Raw genomic sequence first — 19815 nt, 5'->3', positions numbered from 1 at the left:
GCCCTGTTCCAAAAAAAAAAAAAAAAAAACTAAAGAAAAAACATTAGCCATCATTCCGTTTATTTGATTTTTTTTTTTTGCTTTGTAGACCAGGCTGGCCTTGAACTCACTGAGATCTGCCTGCCTCTGTCTCCTGAGTGCTGGGATATTTTCCATTAAATGAAATGTAGTGGGAGCTGCGGGCTGCTTCCCACTGCCCAGCTCCCGCACGGCTAGCTTTACCCAAAATAATTACACGGAAACTGTATTAATTTAAACACTGCCTGGCCCATTAGTTTCAGTCTCTTATTGGCTAATCCTCACATCTTGATTAACCCATTTCTATTAATGTATAGAGGTGGTGGCTTACCGGGAAGGATCTTAGCCTACATCCGTCTCGAGTAGGAGAATCATGGCGACTGCTTCATTGCCTTCTTTCTTCCAGCATTCTGTTCTGTCTTCCCTGCCTACCTAATTTTCTCTTCTATCAAAGGGCCAAGGCAGTTTCTTTCTTTTCTTTCCTTTTCTTTTCTTTTCTTTTCTTTCTTTCTTTCTTTCTTTCTTTCTTTCTTTCTTTCTTTCTTTCTTTCTTTCTTTCTTTCTTTCTTTCTTTCATTTTTGGTTTTTCGAGACAGGGTTTCTCTGTGGTTTTGGTTCCTGTCCTGGAACTAGCTCTTGTAGACCAGGCTGGTCTCGAACTCACAGAGATCCGCCTGCCTCTGCCTCCCAAGTGCTGGGATTAAAGGCGTGCGCCACCACCGCCCAGCTGGCAGTTTCTTTATTAACCAATGAAAGTAACACATAGACAGATGACCCTCCTCCATCAATGAAATTTATGCTTTGAGATTCATTCATGTTGTAACATGTATCAATATCTACTCCATATTTTACCCTTAGATATTCCACTGTATATGTATGACATTTTGTTCCCTCATGTCTTAATGTACATTTGAGGTTTTTCTACCTTTTGGCTATTATAAATACTCCTGTGAACATTGTTGTAAAAAGATGTTGTATGGACATATTTCCAATTATTGTGGTTATGTATACCTGAATGGAATAATAGTTGGACCATATGGTAACACTATGTTTGACTTTATGAGTAACTGCTAGACTGTTCTAAAGTGGCTGGCTGTATCATTTACATTCCCATCAGCAGTAAGTATACCTGCTATGCTAGGTATTGAACCCAAAGCCATGGATTTCTAAGTTATTAGTTCTTTTGTGCTTGGAACTCTTCATGATTTTATTTTTAAATGAAATAATATTTAGTAGACTGCACTTCAGAGCTGAATGTTGTATACCTACCCTAGATATCTTGATGAACCCTATTTCAGCTATTTTTCTATTACTGAAAGGAGATTTTCTGTTTTTTCCTGTGAGGTTGGAGATTAAACCCAGGGTATTGTACATGTTAGGTGAGTGGTCCACTGCGAAAGTATGTCACCTGCCTGGTTTCCTCAAATTGTGATTTTTAAAATTTATTCAAGATTTATGTTTGAGTTGTCTGTTTTCTGATTTTAGTTTGAAATTATGAGATGGCTGTTCTCAAACCTGGAGCAATTCTCATACCTCTGCTCCCCGAGTGCGGATATTACACACATACAATACCATGCATGAATCTGTTCTTTATCAGGAGCTATAATCACACAGATATTACTTTTCTGTACTTCTGTAGCTTTCTACTCTCCTCCCAATGCCATTTTTATTTTTCCATTGTTTTACTTTAATGTCTTCTTTCGATGTACTTGATTACTACATTTTCACTCGAGTTTATTCTCCTTTGAGTAACTTGGAAGTCCACTTTTGAAAAACTAAACTTTTGATGCTTCCCTGTACATACCAGAGTTCAGTTAGCTTTTTTTATTTCTTATATTTCTGTTTGGTTTTTTTATCAGATTTTGGTTTATTTCTTTTTAGAACGGCTCAAGGTGGGGATTCTCACATAGGTATATGTCACTCACTTTCTATTTTTTTTTTCTTTTTTTTTTTTTTTTTTTTTTTTTGGTTTTTTTCGAGACAGGGATTCTCTGTGGTTTTGGAGCCTGTCCTGGAACTAGCTCTTGTAGACCACTTTCTAATTCAAGGTGATTTTTAAAATAGTCTCTTGTTTTTAATATACAACATTTAATTATCTTTTGAGTGTAGGGTTTTTTTTTTGTTTGTTTGGTTGGTTTTTTTGAGACAGGGTTTCTCTGTAGCTTTGGTGCCTGTCCCAGAACTAGCTCTTGTAGACCAGGCTGGCCTCGAACTCCCAGAGATCCTCCTGCCTCTGCCTCCCGAGTGCTGGGATTAAAGGCGTGCGCCACCACCGCCCGGCTTTGAGTGTAGGTTTGTAGTTTTCTTCTGCTTCATGGTTTCTATAGAGAAATTTTCCTCAGGTGAGAAAATTTCTTTTTCTATTTCTCAACAAATAGATGCTGTCCAGTGTTAATTTTTAAAATAAAACCCATGACTATAAGGTAATATTTCACTTTTATTTCTTGGGTTCTTTTTTTAATTGATATTTATTGAGCTCTACATTTTTCTCTACTCCCCTCCCCGCCTCTCCCCTCCCCCCTTCAATCCTCCCCCAAGGTCCCCATGCTCCCAATTTACTCAGGAGAACTTGTCTTTTTCTACTTTCTACTTCTCATGTAGATTAGATCTATGTAAGTCTCTCTTACTGTCCACATTATTCTCTAAGTTCTCTGGGATTCTGGTTTGTAGGATGGCTTTCTTTGTTTTATGTTTAAAAATCACCTATGAGTGAGTACATGTGATAATTTTCTGTGTTTGGGTTACCTCACTCAAAATAATGTTTTCTAGCGCCATCCATTTTCCTGCAAAATTCAAGATGTCATTATTATTTTCTGTTGTGTAGTACTCCATTATGTAAAATGTACCACATTTTTCTTATCCATTTTTTTGATCGAGGGGAACATTTAGGTTGTTTCCAGGTTCTGGCTATGACAAACAATGCTGCTATGAACATCATTGAGCACATGGCCTGTGGCACGATTGAGCATCCTTTGGATATATACCCAAAAGTGGTATTACTGGGTCTTGAGGAAGGTTCTTTCTTAATTTTCTGAGAAATTGCCACACTGACATCCAAAGGGGTTGTATCAGCTTGCATTCCCACTGGCAATGCAGAAGTGTTCTGTTTAGGCTGGGCGGTGGTGGCGCACGCCTTTAATCCCAGCACTCAGGAGGCAGAGGCAGGAGGATCTCTGTGAGTTCGAGACCAGCCTGGTCTACAAGAGCTAGTTCCAGGACAGGCACCAAAAACTACAGAGAAACCCTGTCTTGAAAATCCAAAAAAAAAAAAAAAAAAAAAAAAGAAGTGTTCTGTTTACCCCGCAACCTCTCCAGCATAAGTTGTCATCAGTGTTTTTGATTTGGCCGTTCTTTCAGATGTAAGATGAAATCTCAGAGTTGTTCTGATTTGCATTTCTCTGATGACTAAGGATGTTGAACATTTCCTTAAGTGTCTTTCAGCCATTTTAGATTCCTCTGTTGAGAGTTCTCTGTTTAGGTCTGTACTCCATTTTTTTTTATTGGATTATGTGATCTTTTGGTGATCAATTTCTTTAGGTTTTACTGGTATTGTGTTGCTCTTTGTGGTGTAGCATGTGATTTTACATTTTCTACTCATCTTTTCCTCTAATAGGTGTGGTTGGGGTTGTCTGAGATTCTGTTGAATAATCTAGGTGCCAGTGAATCCAAAGCTCAGATGGTTGTTCCTCATGGTACAGTCAGTGTCACAGTTCTAGTTACCCCGTTGGTTATTCCTGTTCCTGGAGGTAGCCCAGTGCTCCTTTGCTTTGGTCTGCTTGCTCCCTTGGAGTCTGCTGTCTCAAGCCTACTTTGGCCTAGGCTGCGGCTTTGATCTGTTTCTGTAAATGTTGTTGGTCTGGATCTCCTTCTGCAGAAGTCCCTGGCTTGGAGTTGGACCTGTTGTGGTGGAGATCGCTGACTCTGGATCTGGTCACGGGCTCAGTCCTGATCCGCCCGTGTCCCAGGACTGGGTTTGCTCCTGGCTTCTGCTCCTAGTGGAGCTTGTTCTCTCTGTGTCTTAGGTAACTGGTTCAGTCCCAATCTTGTTCCGGTGGAGATAGCAGACTCTGAGTCAGGTTGCTGGCTCAGTCTTGATCAGCCAGTGTTCTGGAACTGGGTTGGCTCCCAGGGTTCGATTAGCTCCTGGCTTCTGCTCCTGGTGGAGCTTGTTTCCTCAGGCTCTTTCTGTCCTAGGAGTCTTGTTCTGTTTCACTCCTGTGGAATTTGTTGCCCCAGGTGGAGTTCCTTACCTCAGGGCAACTTTGGCTTAGGCTATAGGCTTTGACCTGTATCTTTAAATCTTGGTCTGGATTCCCTCCTGCAGAAGTCCCTGGGTTAGAGTTGGACATGGAGGTTTCTGGTTGTGGTCTATTGCCTGGGAGGTCCCAGGGTAGGGTGCGCCTGAACCCGCAGGGGACCTGCTTATGTCCTCAGAGGTCTCAGAATTGTGCTCAGACCCTCAGGGGTTCCAGGTTCCTGCCTATTCCCTTTGACGTCACAAACCAGTGCCGGAACCCACAGAGGACCTGGCTCAGGCTGTAGAAGGAGCTGCGGGCCTACTTTTCGTCCCTCCCGGCTCCCGCACGGCTAGCTTTACACCCGAAATAACACCACACAAATTGTATTCTTTTTTTTTTATGTTTTTCGAGACAGGGTTTCTCTGTAACTTTGGTGCCTGTCCTGGAACTAGCTCTGTAGACCAGGCTGGTCTCGAACTCACAGAGATCCGCCTGCCTCTGCCTCCCAAGTGCTGGGATTAAAGGCGTGCACCACCACCACCCGGCACAAATTGTATTCTTTTAAACACTGCTTGAGCTAACTCTCATATCTTGCTTAACCCATATTTAGTAATCTGTGTAGCACCACAGTCTTACTGGGAAGATTCTAGTGTACGTCCATCTTGGGCCGGAGCTTCATCGTGTCTGCCTTGGAGAGGAGCGGCATGGTGTCTGCCTCATTTCCTCTTCCCCCAGCATTCTGTTCTGTTTACTCCACCCACCTATGTTCTAACCTATCAGGCCAAGCAGTTTCTTTATTGATTAACCAATGAAATCAACAGATTGATATATGACACTCCCACATCATCAGGCCTACTCTCTCTGAGGTTCCAGACTCACACCTGGCCCTGCTGAGATCTCTGGTTCCTGCCTATTTCCTCGAAAGACCCAGTTCACTCATGCCCAGGGTTACAGAGGTCCTGGCTCAGGCCTAGTTCCTGGGAGATCCTAGACTCTGGCCCAGACCCACCAGGGTATTGGCTTAGGTCTACTCCCTTGAAGGTCCTGGATTCACATGTGGACCCTCAGCAGTCTCTGGCTCACTTGCTCAGGGGTTCCTCCCTCGTACCTGTTCTGGTGGAGATTGTTGACTCTGGATCTGGTTGCTGGCTCAGTCCTGATTAGTTTGTGTCCCAGGTTTGGTTTTGCTCCTGGCTTCTGCTCCTGGTGGAGCTCGTTCTCTGTATTTCCTGTATTTTTAATAGGGTATCTTTTCCTTTGTTTGTTGGACATTGTAATTTCTATTTATTGAAATGTAAAGCCATTTATTTGTGAAGAAGAACAAGATGTATGAGGAATAGATGGGGAGAGGTTTCAGGAATTTGCTATACTTACAATACCAAATAGGTTACTGTTTATAAAAGATTAGAGAATTGTGGAAGGCTGGAGATGGAAATTTTGAGATTGGTGGTTTATAGGAAGTATGTAAAACTATGAACCTGAGTGCTGGGGAGAGTATAGATAATGAATAGTCCAAGGATTGAAGTCACTGTAAGAAAAAATGAGCTCACTGTAAAAGATCAGTTTGCCAAGAGGGGGAAATGAAGTCAAAGTAAAGAAAGAATAGGAGGAGATGTTACTATAGATTTGGCTGATAAGTTTCATTAATGATTTGGCTAGAATAGTTGGGTTCAGAGGCTAGAGGTGGTGGAAAACCAGCTTGATAATGTGACTAGCAAGATTGGGAGGAGAAAAACCAGAGATAATCACTATGGCATATACACAGCCTTTTTCCTGATATATTTATTATATATGTGTAAATATATATAATTTATTATATATGTATATATATTACATATATATATAATTTCTCCCTTCCCTTTCCTCCCCCTAACTCCTCCCATGCATTCTCCTTACTCTCTCAAATTCATGGCCTCTTTTTTAAAAATTGCTGTTACATATGTGCATGTATATTCCTAAATACATAAATATAATTTGCTCAGCCTTTTGAAGAATTTGGTTGTCATGGAGAGATAGGATAGCCCCAGGGCCATATGGTTCCAGATGGATGGGAAAATTATGCAGGGTTATGGGAAGGATCTGATGGAGAGGGAGAGGGATTTTAAAGGAGAAAGGGAATTGCTGCAGTCTAGTCCTTCAGCTGAATAAGGGTGTGTCTTTCTAAGCATGGCCTCTTTTAGAATTTGTGTTCGGCATCCTCCTGGGAGTGAATGACCCTGCCACCTGGGTGTTTCTGTTCAGAGGAAGACAGATGATTGATTCACTGCTTTTGGTCCTTTACACTTTACTCGGAAGCAGCAATGTAATTAGGCTTATCATCTGTTTTTGACATCTCAATCACAACTATATTGGTTTTAGTCTGTCATTTTGATTTCTTTTAAAGCTCTTATTCATTTAATTAACATTACTGGAAAATAAAGGAATTTTTTTTTTTTTCTGAGACAGGGTTTCTCAGTGTAGCTCTGACTGTCCTGGAACTAGCTCTTGTAGACCAGGCTGGCCTTGAACTCACAGAGAATCACCTGCTTCTGCCTTCTGAGTGCTGGGATTAAAGGCATGTGCTATCACCGCCCAGCTAGAGAAAGGAAATTTAAATAGGATAAACAAACATTTTCTGTAAAGGTCAGGTAGGACATATTTCATACTTTATATCCTCCATATGCATCTCTCTTGCTGCTGCTACTTTCATCAATAATTCTTCCTTTTGCAGGGCCGTGGTGGCGTGCGCCTTTAATCCCAGCACTCGGAAGGCAGAGGCAGGCGGATCTCTGTGAGTTCGAGGCCAGCCTGGTCTACAAGAGCTAGTTTCAGGTCATGCTGCAAAGCTACAGAAAAACCTTGTCTCAAAAAACCAAATAATAATAATAATAATAATAATAATAATAATAATAAATAATCCTTCTTTTTGTGGTCCTTTTAACATCAGGATTAGGATCTAGCAATCTCTGTTAACCATCCTTCCAGGTATTCCAGTGCACACCAAAATTTGAGAGTCTCCACTCCAAGGTACATATTTATGTGTTATTTGGATATGGGCATGTTCAACATTTTGGGGTACTTCCAGTCTACTTATACTTGTGTATATTCTTGCAGTGCACAAGGGTTCCTCTTGTGCCTCCTCTACAAAATAAGGACTTCATAGTTTTTTAATTTAATGGATGTGAAATGGCTGGTTATATCTTTTTTATTTTATGGGGAGTTTTCAATTACTAATTCATCTCATACATTAATAGGTTATTTGAAATTTTTTTAGGGAGATACACTGTTCAGAGACTTCGCCATTTAAATTACTACTACTATGTAAATAAATAAGATCTGTTGAAGTAATCACTGAACAAACTCAGAATCCCTAAGGAGAAAGAAATTCAAGGAAGAGCCCTGGGGCATCTGGCATGGGGGCATATATGACACTCAAACAATTTAGGAAAGTACAGGCAAATGGAGGCAAGGGCATGATCTGATTAGGGAAAACAAAGAGTTTGATTTGAACTCAGGCAGGGTAAGTAGAGGAAAACAGGCAGGCATTTAAAGTTAAAACAATGTGCATGTCAGACATTATTATTATTATTATTATTATTTTCTTTTTTTTTTCAAGACAGGGTTTCTTTGTGTATCCTTGACTCACTAGACCAGACTGGCCTTGAACTCACAGAGATCTACGGGTCTCTGCCTCCTGGGTGCTGGAATTGAAGGCAAGTGCCACCATGCTTGCCTTAATTTAATCTTTTACTAATAGTGAAGCATTAGGATTAATTTGGCTGAACTTTATTTTGATTTCCTTTCTTGTTATAAATATGCATTATTGTTTTTTCTCATTTAAAACACTTATTTTTTTTAAGACTTTTGCTTTTTGTTTTTTGAGAGATTCTCTATGTAGTCCTGGTTTGTCTTGGAACTCACTCTGTAGACCAGGCTCGCCTCAAACTCACAGAGATCCATCTACCTCTGCCTCCTGAGTGCTGGGATTGAAGGCATAAGCCACCATTGCCTGGCAAGACTTATTTTTATTTTATGTGTATGTGTGTCTGGATGCCAGAAGGGGGCGTCTGTTTCCCTGGAACTGGAGTTCTAGCATGGAATTGAACCATGGTCTTCAGCAAAAGCAGCTTGTGGCTTTATTTGCTGAGCCATCTTGCCCTTCCCGCCTTAAAATTATTTTCTTGCTGGACTACAGCAAATGCAGACAGGTGGATTCTGGGACCCATGAGCAAGCCTTGTTTAATCCCCAGGCCCCCAAAAGAAACAAAGTAGCAAAAAGAAGCAAAGAAGCAGAAAAGAAAACCCTCGTGCATAACTGAAGGTTAGAGGTGCCCTCTTTCTTTCTTTCTTTCTTTCTTTCTTTCTTTCTTTCTTTCTTTCTTTCTTTCTTTCTTTCTTTCTTTCTTTCTTTCTTTCTTTCCTTCCTTCCTTCCTTCCTTCCTTCCTTCCTTCCTTCCTTCCTTCCTTCCTTCCTTCCTTCTTTCCTTCCTTCCTTCTGTCCTTTTTGAGGAGCTGGAAAGTCTAATCTCCAGAAAGAAGGGTAAGACTTGATTTTGACTTCTTGCTTTTTCTTTTCCCCTGCTTTCTTCACTCTTACACATTTACTTTCTGTCATTTTGTTCCTCCCAATTCAGGGTGCTTTTTTTCCCCAGTGGCCAATGTGACACGGTCGGAGCACCTGGGTGGTGGTGGAATGATGGTAGCAGTAATGGCTATAGGACAATGGTAATGACAACCAACATTTTGTAGAGATGTTTGTGCCTGTGCAGTGCTTTTCACGACATTTATAGTTGAGTCCAAATGACTGCTAACCAGAAGCTGCGCCACCCACTCTGCCCCTTTGTTCCCTCTGCAGCACCTGTGGTAGTTTTGGAAATTTGAGGTTTCTCACTACAGAAAAGTCACCCCTCTCCACCTCTGACAGTGTGAAGGCGAGCCACCAGGGTCGCAGAATTAAATTTAGCTTGTATTTAAGCTAGTTTATTACTATGTCCAAGACAAATGCTTGGCTGGACAGAGGGAAGGATAGTCTCTTCTCTTCTCTTCTCTTCTCTTCTCTTCTCTTCTCTTCTCTTCTCTTCTCTTCTCTTCTCTTGTCTTCTCTTCTTTCTCTTCTCTTCTTTTTCTCTTTCTTGCTTTTCTTTCTTTCCTTCCTTCTTTTCTTTTTGTCTTTTTTTGAAACAGAGTTTCTCTGTGTAGCTCTGGCTGTCCTGGAACTAGCTCTTGTAGACCAGGCTTATCTCAAACTTACAGAGATCTGCCTGCCTCTGCCTCCTGAGTGCTGGAATTAATGGCCTGTGCCATCACCTCCTGGCTCAGTTGTATATTTTTAATTTTAATTTTTATTATGTGAGTATAATTTTGTAACCCTGACTAGTTTTTTTTTTTGTTTGTTTTTGTTTTTTCGAGACAGGGTTTCTCTGTGGTTTTGGTTCCTGTCCTGGAACTAGCTCTTGTAGACCAGGCTGGTCTCGAACTCACAGAGATCCACCTGCCTCTCCTCCTGAGTGCTAGTCTTGACTGCATAATTAGAATAGTTTGGCCTTGAACTCCCAGAGATCCACCTGCCTTTGCCTTTTGAGTACTGAGATTAAAGGTATGTGCCACCACATCAGGCTCAATCTTTATTTTTATTTTTTCATTTGATTTTGAGACTGGCTATGGATAGATCATGGCCCTACTGCTAGGGTCCCCACAAATAGTCCAAGCTGCACAACTGTCACCCACAGGCAGAGTCCCTGAGCTCTCACCAGCTTGGATCAGCTCTATTAGTTTGATGCTGTGGTTCAAAGACTGTTCTGATCAAAACAATAGACCAACCACCCTTCATATGCAGTACTGTAGTTGTTCTTAACATCAAATCATTGGTGTTTAGACTGAGGGACTCTGATCTAGGGTCACCACCCTAGAAAGCCTTTTCCAACTAAACTTGGACCTTTTGTGATATTCTGTAGTTTTGTGGTTTTGTTTTTCCTCTTCTGTTTGGGAAAAATCAAACTAGTCTTTTTTTTTTTTAAGTCTAGGACAAAATCTTATTTATATTACAAAATTTTTCCTTTTTTCATTTTTTTTTCTAAGACAACTCTCACTATGTAGCCCTGACTGTTCTGGAACTTAATATGCAGACCAGGCTGGCCTTGAACTAAATCAGCCTGTGTCTCCAAAGAGCTGAGAATAAAGGTGTACACCACTATGCCCTGCTATAAAATCTTTTATCCAAATGTATGTGCATGTGTAGGCCAGAGGACAGCCTGAGTGTCTTTCCTCAGGTACATCCACTGTGTATATTTGTGTATACATGTGTTGGGCTTTCAAGGAGAAGCCAGAAATTGATGTTGGGATGGTTTTCTCAGTCATTTTACCTTATTTCTGTGATAGATTCTCTCATTAAACTTGGAGGTTCTTATTTAGCTACACTGGTTAGCAAGTCCCAGAGATCTTTCTGTCTCTGGTCCCCAGTGCTGAGATTTACACAGTCATACAGGTGCCTAGGATTTGAACCACACGTAATCCTGGCTGCTCAATAAGAATTTTAGCTATTTCTCTCCAACTTCATTTGTTTTTTAGGTGGTTTCTCATTGGCCTGGACTGTGCTACATAGGTTAGCGATCTGTCTATTTCTACTTCTTGGCACTAGATTAGAATGGAGCTAACTTCCCAACCCCTTTCTATGTTTTTTTCTTTTCATTATCAAAAATCCATGCTCATACTTTTATTCAGATGTTTTGGTTTCTCCTTTCTGTAACTTTGATGGGGCCCCTGTAGGAGTCAGACCTTTTGTTATCCTCTGTACTTTTGTGGTCTATGTTGAGAGAACCAAGACTGGAATATATTCCCCCAAATTAGGCATCCTATTAATTCTGTACCCCTTTATAATTTCTAAATGAGGGTCCTAAAAAAATATGGTTGTTTGTGAAGGTGACTACCTTGGGGCAGTCTGAAAGCCATATCTTGAAAACCATGCCTTATACTATAGAGTCTGTCCTTGTTGAACTAAGCTTCAAAGGTTTCCCTCTTGATGTAGTTGATGATTACAAAAAGATACTAAGTATCTGATTAAACATAAAGAAGGGGTAGAAAATACAACTAGATGCCAGGGCCCAGTCCAGGAATGACATAAAGATAATCTCCTAACAATTCCACCTGCCCATGTAAAATCTCAAAATTTTATGAGAAGCTTTAGCAAGTGACTGAGAGCCAGACAATTCTCTTGTCTCCATTACCAGTCAAAGAAGTGAAATAATGCTGGGCAGTGGTGGAGACATAACAAGGGGTTAGGGTTGTTCTAGATAATGGCAGAAATGGGAGGTAGGGAGACTGCAGGCTGTAAGTGAAAAGTTATAAGGCAATATTTGCGGAAGAAACTTTATGTTTTAGATCTGAAGATCTACTAATTAAGCTTGTGGTAAAGTGCTTGCTTATTCAGATCCTTAACCTCTATATAAAAGCTAGGCATAATGGTACATATTGGGAAACCCAGAAATGTGGGGAAGGGAACCAGGACTGAGACTCCGTTAGCTTGATGGCTAGTCTATCCAGCTAAACAGGTGTGCTCCAGGGCAGTAAGAGACCTTACTGTAGAAAATGAGAGAGGAAAACGCCTGAAGTCAGGAAGTCAGCCTTGACACCCCCCACCCTAATCATCATGAATCTACCTCTGCACCCATACACACAAAAAGTGAAATTGATTTTTAAATCCTGCTGATAATGAAGATTAAATACCCTCAGTGTTAATCTACAATCAGTTTACCTCAACAGGGTCCTTTTCCTTTATTATGGCTGACTGGGGTGGTGGTGGAAGTAAACTGCCTCAGGACTAATATGGTGTAGGGTGAGGGGGTGCAGATCAGTCTCTTTAGGCAATGTCCTCTTTCACTCAAGAATGGATTTGCACCTAAGTCATTCATTAAATACTGTGTAGGCAGACTTTTTTTTCCCCACCTGCCAGTTCCCATAGAACCTACATGGAGACTTAATATAAATTATAAATGCTTGGTCAGTAGCTTAGGCTTATTACTAACCAGCTCTTATAATTTAAATTAATTCATTTTTATTAATCTATGTATTGCCACGTGGCTCATGTCCTCCAATATATCTTGTTCCCCTTGTATCTCCTTGTAACTTCCCCATGTTTGCTTGACGATGACTCTGACTCTTTCTTCCCAGTGTTCTTATTCTGGTTTTCCCATCTAACCTTATCCTGTTCAGCTATTGGCCAATCAGTTTCTTTATTAAGCCAATTACAGTGTAATTTATACAGTATACTGAAGGATTATTCCACAGCAAAATTGGTTGGGCCCCTGACCAGAAAACAAAAGAGTAAGTCAGGCAAACCAGAAAAGGTGAGCAGATAAGTAGTGATAGGAGTAGAGAGTAGAAGCCTTAGAAATTCCACTACTCAGATGCAGTTGCCTTGGAAATATTGCAGCAAGGGAATTGGAGGACAAGTCAGAATAAATAGTACATACTTTAGATTTAAGCATAAGATGTTACATATGGGTTGGGTGCTGAGATGTTACCAGGCTAGAGTAGTTTTTTTTTTTCTGTTTTTCTATTTTGTGAGTATGCTGTTTTATTTTTCAATGTTGGTATGATAGCAAAGCTAGAGGTGTGTTTTGCCTTCTTTTATTTGGCCAGCCTTTGAAAGCTGATGTGTGTTTTATATTTATAGTACATCTCAAGATGGTCTACCATGTCTTTTACTTTTTTTGAAGCAGGGTCTTGGTATGTAACCCAAGTTAGCCTCAAATTTGGTATATAGCACAAGCTGTCTTCTTCTTATCTTAGCTTCCCAAGTTCGAGGATTATGCTACCATGCCTAGCTATGTTTTTACACTGTCCTGGTACTTGCTCTATAGATCAAGTTGGCCTCAAACTCATAGAGATTGCCTGCCTCTACCTCCTGAGTGCTGGGATTAAAGGCATGTGCCATCACTGCCTGGCTCTGTTTTTACATTTTAATGGATTGTTTGGTTTTATTTTATTTTTGTTGTTTTATTATTATTTTTTCTTTTTTTGAAATAGAGTTTCTCTGTATAGCCCTAGCTGTCCTGGAACTCACTCTGTAGACCAGTCAGGCTGGTCTCAAATTTATAGAGATCTACCTGCCTCTGCATGCTGAGTGTTGGGATTATAGGTGTGCACCACAACTGCCTGGCTAAAGGGATTATTTTAATAAGACAGAATTAATAGACTTAATTCATATCTTATGTTGTACAACATCTACAAATTTCAGTGTAGTCCTTTACAGAAACCATTTGTTGATCTTGTTTGAAGTCTTTTTATCTTGACAGCATTTTACTAAGGAGGGTGCTCTTATTCCTGTTTTACAGATCAGGAAATAGATGCACAGAAGAATTAAGCAGCTTTCTCTTTGCATTTGCCAGAGCATACTGCACTCTAAAAACAAACAAACAAACTTGCTAATGTTTTATTTCTTTGCAGTGTGAAAAGTGGATCAGGTGACTCATATGCTAAAGGATGGCACGGTCACGATCCAGATCCCCCAGGTGGAAACAAAGGTGAGGAATTCCATGTCTCAAGCTCACTGGACCTGGATGGTCACAATAGGCAATTGATCAGTATTTCTAAATTCAGGAAGCTGATGAATTTTTTTTTAATTGGGGCTGGTAGCTTGGATTTATAATAAAAAGGAATTCAGTGACCACAAGCAGAATGAGAAATGACTTTGAGAGAGTTAAATTCTTTTTAGCTAATGAGGTTTACAACTCTTCAGTGTATGCTTCGTTTAAGTTTTCATAATATGTTTCAAGAAATTTAGTCAGAAAATAAAGTGTTTTCTATCTTGGCAGAATAGTGGATTTAAATAACTCATATTTCAACTTTCATTTTTTCTGGTATTTAGTATCAGTACTATAGTACACATAATTAGATTGGAATAGTTCAACCAGTTTATTGTATATCACCTACAGCCAAGTTCTGGGACTACAAATACAAGTATGCCATCTTCATGGCCTCAGCAAGCTCACAGGTTGGCTGTGGGGGAGTAACGCAATAGGCAGTTCTGATCCAGTGGGGAAAGTGCTGTGCTTATGAATTTGGGCAAAGCATTCTGTACTTGTAGGGAAAGAATAATTCTGCTTTGCAGCCAGTAAGTTTTTGGACTGATGTAAAGGACTACTATTACATACATTAAAAATGAACTATGATTTTTATGTTAATATAGCTTAGCTGTTGTTCTTGCTTCGATAATAGAGTGAGTCATCGGTCATTTAGTTTTATAAATGCCACAAAATCATGTTGTATTTGGTAGAAATTTCAAAAAGAAAAGAGAATGTAAAGATGGCTAGAACATGGATGACAGCACAGAGAGATCATTTTATTTTATTCTTTTAGTGAGGCTCTGGTCATGGGCACAAGGATTCTGTCAAGCATAGTGCCTGATTTTCTAATTCCTTCTCCAGGGTTTTTTTTATTAAGAACTATGAAAGGTTTGACATTTTGGTCCTACTTGCAAGCAACATACAACATACAACTTTGCCACAAGGCACTCCCATGTCAGCTCTTCAGAGTGGCTGGTTGGTGGATGATGCAAAACAGTCACAGGTTCTGGGGTTGTGAGACAACTGAGGAACTTGAGTCACTTGTAGTTAGTATTATCTTATTATCGTGGGCAACAAACAAATAAACCCTCTAACCCCGAGGGAGACCTTATCTCTCTTTCCAAGGCTATTTCCTGGCGAACCAAAGTTGTCTCTGCACTACTTGTAAGGCTTGCAACACTCTAGAGACTGGACAGTTGTCTTCTAACAGGCTCTTAGAGTCTCTTTTGCCCCTTTAGGAGAACTAGAAATGTTAACCATTAAAACAACTATTTCTAGAAGAAGTAAGTACTATACAATAAAACATAAAATACAGCGGTAGAGTAGATTTAAATGTGAATTAAGGGCTAAAGTTAAATCTTGAATAATTTCATTCAGTCTGGAAGATGTTTGCCTCTGACTGTCAGGTTCTCTCCTTAGCAGTGAAAAGAGATGAAATATCCCAGTAAATCCTCAGAGCCACTAGTTACTTCCCATCCTGTGATGAAGTATAGTTATCTGGATGACGGTTTCTGCTTCTGTCTAGCTTGGTGTCTCTGGAAGACAGTAGTGCCAGTAAATGTCCTAATAGGTACTGAAGAAAATAGGTATTCCTCCTTTCTTGTGTAACGATCCAGATTTTTCATTGGAAAAAAAAAGGATTCATTCATGATTGCTCCAATTACTTAGGAGCTTCTTAGAGCAAGTAAATTAAAAAAAAAATGCCAGGGCACACCTTTCTCACTGATTTGGAGACATTAAACCTTAAAGGAGATGATGAGAAATTGGTCAGGTCACATGGCAGAAAGGTTCTCAGGTGTAAAGGTAAGCTTTATTGTGTTCTTTCCTTATCTTTTTTTGTTTGTTTGTTTGTCTTTTGTTGTTTTGGCTGACTTGTTTTTTGAGACAGGGTCTCACTGGCTGACCTAGTACTTAGTATATAAATCAGACTGGCTTCAAACTCAGAGATCTACCTGCCTGTGCTTCCCAAGTACAAGGATTAAAGGTGTGAGGCACTATGCCCAGCCACCTTCCTTATCTTTAAGGCTGAGTAAACTACAGTGTTTTCCATGAATATGGGAGTCTTTACAAGTCTACAGACTTGCAGTGTCAAGGTACCAGAAAAGATAGATGCAGAGAAGCTATAATACTGTCCCCTGTATGTAGGGTCCTTAGATCACTCCAAATGACCACAAGACACCAACCAGGTATGCAATTGCAGAAAGCAAGCAACTTCATTCTTTTTTTTTTTTTTTTTCGAGACAGGGTTTCTCTGTGGTTTTGGAGCCTGTCCTGGAACTAGCTCTTGTAGACCAGGCTGGTCTCGAACTCACAGAGATCCGCCTGCCTCTGCCTCCCAAGTGCTGGGATTAAAGGCGTGCGCCACCACCGCCCAGCAGCAACTTCATTCTTGAGAGAGAAAAAAAAAACCCAGCATGCCAGGGCCTGCCCAAAATGGCTTCGACCCTGGGGGAGGGAGGGTAAGGCAGCCCCTTTTAAGCCTGTTTAGGGGAATTCCAGCTTTGGCTAAGTGTACTTTGAAGTGATTGGGTATAGACCCTTACTGATACAGGAATCATTTTATGATTGGCTCATGACCTTTGGTCAGCAACTGTGGTTGCAGTGTCAGGGGTCTGTCTGAATGAAAATAGCCAGTTCCTGCTTGTGTCCAGGTAGGACCTCATTGTCTACCAGACTGGATGTACTTCCTGAGGATCTGGTTGAAGCCAGACATGAGTCAGAATAGGATGGTGGGGTAATATGGGGCAGAGGTCTTAGTAAACTGGCCCCTGGAAAAAAACAACTGTTCCTGGTGCCTTCAACAACACAATCTGGCTAGATTTATAAGCTGTTTAAACAACACATCTTTCAATTGATGTAGAAGGGTCAGAAGATTTTGGAAAGAAAAGAAGTTTATGCTAGAAATATTTATGGAGGGATAGGCATAGTAGTCCACTCTTGTATTTCCAGCATACTAGTGGCAGAGGCAGAAAGATTGCTTTAAGTATAAGGTCAGCTTTGTCAATAGAAACAATACCGGTCAGGCCTGCTTTGGTTATAGAGTGGGAGTTGATTTTTTCTTAAAAACAAACAAACAAAAAACTTTAATATATGAAGGAAAAGTAGAGATTGATATCTTATGATTATTTTCTCTTTTCTGCCCATGCTACCTGTTAAGCTTCTTACTTTGGTATGACCATAAGGGAGAGAGCAGTTGGGAAAACTATGGAAACATTTCTCGGTATGAGTTTGGATTGTAGAATGCAGTTTCAGAGGTCATGTTCAGTTTTCTAAACACTCTGATATATTTGTTCTTACTTTGCTCTTGCTTGTTTCTCACTTGGCTATTGAACCTGATGGAAGCTTTTCCTGATTGGCCTTTTGGATCGCTACATTTTCTTTAGTTAGAACTTTTCTATCAGTAGTCTCTAAAAAATGATTGTGCTATATAGCTGATCTGGTCCCCCTCCAATATGATAGGTCCGTTTAACCCAGTTGGATGTGCTCATTGAATACATTAGTTTTGGTGAAGAGAATATAGTTGTCAGGTAGGACAGAAGAATCATTAGACCTCCTCACCCCAATGTATAAATTGCAGGTACATATATAACAATATAACAAATTTGTAGATTTACCTCAAGTGGATTAGTAGTGGAATTCTAGGAAAGGTCAGTGTTTTAGGTAAGTCACACTATGCAAACAGTTAAATGTCTTTAAAGTTAACTAAACTTCTCTATGTTTGTTCACATAGGTCATTATCACCACAATCTAGGAATTTTGAATACTATGAGGAAAGACATTTCCATGGGCACTATGACCCTGAATATAGAGATGATCCAAAAAGACCCTTTACTTGGAGACTGGATGATGAAAAACATGGACAGAATAAACTAAGGATTTCCTCTCGTGTGAATCCGTTTTATCGGTCTTATGAAAATAGATCACCTTCCCCAAATGTAAAGTCTGTAGAAAAATTTGACACATATAATCCTCACCAAGAATATTTCCCTGGAAGAGGGGACGATGACAGAAGATCTCAATATATGCCCACATACTCAGAAAGTGCAACAACCTATACAGAGCATGAAAGGGATTGCTATTCCCCCAAAATGCAAGGAAGGTTTATTCCTGAGGAGCACAGAGTTAGAGGAAGCGGGAGAGGAGGGAAGCCACCTCAGATGTCGCTGGAAGATTCCTTTGGATTTGAAGAGACATGGCATGAAGATGAATTGAGACACCAAAGGGTCCAAGAAGAAAACTATCCTCAGTCACCCAGAAGAGGCTCAGAAGACTTTGATGCAAGGAACCCTTTTCAGAAGAGGTACAGGAAATCATTAAGCCTGGGTAGTTTGGCATAAGGCCTCAAGTAAAAGAGTCTGTTACTTTTATGTTGACTGTGATCACCTTTTTTTTATCTCAAAAGATAAAAATATTTCTTTTTGCCAGGCGGTGTTGGCAACATGCCTTTACTCCCAGGATTTGGGAGGCAGTTACAGGCAGGTTTCTATGAGTTCAAGGCCAGCCTGGTCTACAGAGCCAGTTCCAGAACCCGCCCCAAAGCAGCGCAGAGAAACCCTGTCAAAAATCAAACAAACAAAAAGATTATTTCTTTTCAAGTAATTCATACTAATAGCTAGAATATGTTTTTCTTTTCTTTTTAGTGTTTGAGACAGTGTTTCTCTATGTAGCCTTGACTGTCCTGGAACTCACTCTGTAGACCATACTAGTCTTGAACTCAGAGATATGCCTTTATCTCCAAGGTGCTGGGATTAAAGTTATGTGCCTCCATGCCCAGCTAAAGAGAGAATGTTTTTAAAAGATGTTACTCTTTAACTTTGTGTTTTTATAAGTTGGCATGAGGTCTTTTTTTTTTAAATATTTATTTATTTATTATGTATACAATATTCTTTCTGCCTGTATGCCTGAAGTCCAGAAGAGGGCACCAGACCTCACTACAGATGATTGTGAGCCACCATGTGGTTGCTGGGAATTGAACTCAGGACCTTTGGAAGAGCAGGCAATGCTCTTAACTGCTGAGCCATCTTTCATGAGGTCTTATATCTTGTCATTGCAATGCTGCATTTTAAGGTCAGATTGCTCAATATTCTACACATTGAAATTTTTTACTTCAGTGTATTGCGAATATAAACTTTTTTATGTCAACATAGGTATCCTGAGGATCATGATTTCAGAAAGTATGACTACACACCAAAAAGACCTACAGATGCAGCAAGGTATGAAACTAGAGAGCCAGCCAGAATCTCAAAGTGGAAGCCTGAGCATACTTTTGTACCTTTTCAAGAGAAGGATGAAGAGTGGAGCTACGGATCACAAAGCCATAGATACACTGAGAGAGAATACCCAGAGCTGATTTCAGCAACCAGAGTATCTTATGACTACCGTCACAAACATCATAAGCTTTCAGACAGTGAGCAGGATTTTCCCGATGAGAGATTTCAGAAGTACTTGAAGGAAGAAGACAGAAAATACAGTTCTCTAAAAGTTTCTGGAAATAGAGAGTCAGATTGTTTCAGTACTGCAAGAGGAAGAGAGAATGAAAATGATCAGGTCAATGGGCCCTTTCAACTATACAAGAAAGACTGCATTTCCTATACTAATACAAATATAAAGGAAGCTGATTTGGGGCCTTGCAATGACAAATGGAAGAAAAAAATAAATAAAGAAGATTGCAGAAAAGAGAGTGCCTCTTCTAGTAAACAACTTGATGCAAGCCCAAAGCATGAAGAGAAACGATATTCATTTGTCAAGAAGAAATCACTTACTGTTCAAGTAGACGTGAACAAGATGAACGCATTTAGGTATTAGCATTTTTAAATATTCATTAATAGATTTTTTCCAGCTTAATTTTCAGCTTCCAAGATGGGATTTGTACTGTTGGTTAGATTACATTGAGTGTTCAAGAAATTACCAAGATTTTTCCCCAAAATCCTGTAATGAGGAAAAATTCTGTAGCTAGTAATAGGTGATCGTGTGTCTTCTGGTTCCCATAGCTTATCTCCAGATAATTCTTAGGTGTA

The 19815-nt window shown here is 40.0% G+C and overlaps 1 protein-coding gene across 4 annotated transcripts in view; it reads left to right on the top strand.

Moving 5' to 3' along the window:
- Nucleotides 1–19815, top strand: part of Bclaf3 (BCLAF1 and THRAP3 family member 3) — a 53898-nt gene that overhangs the window by 5865 nt on the left and 28218 nt on the right. For all 4 annotated transcript variants that reach the window (XM_057760477.1, XM_057760480.1, XM_057760479.1 and 1 more), the window contains 3 exons: nt 13680–13756; nt 17529–18098; nt 18946–19596. In XM_057760477.1, coding sequence (XP_057616460.1) covers nt 13716–13756; nt 17529–18098; nt 18946–19596 — 1262 coding nt within the window. In that variant the 5' untranslated portion in view covers nt 13680–13715. The remainder of the gene's footprint in view (nt 1–13679; nt 13757–17528; nt 18099–18945; nt 19597–19815) is intronic.

This window comes from Chionomys nivalis, chromosome X (assembly GCF_950005125.1).
Source record: "Chionomys nivalis chromosome X, mChiNiv1.1, whole genome shotgun sequence".
NCBI lineage: Eukaryota > Metazoa > Chordata > Mammalia > Rodentia > Cricetidae > Chionomys > Chionomys nivalis.
Note: the sequence above shows the minus strand (reverse complement) of the source record. Positions and strands in the feature narration are given on the sequence as shown.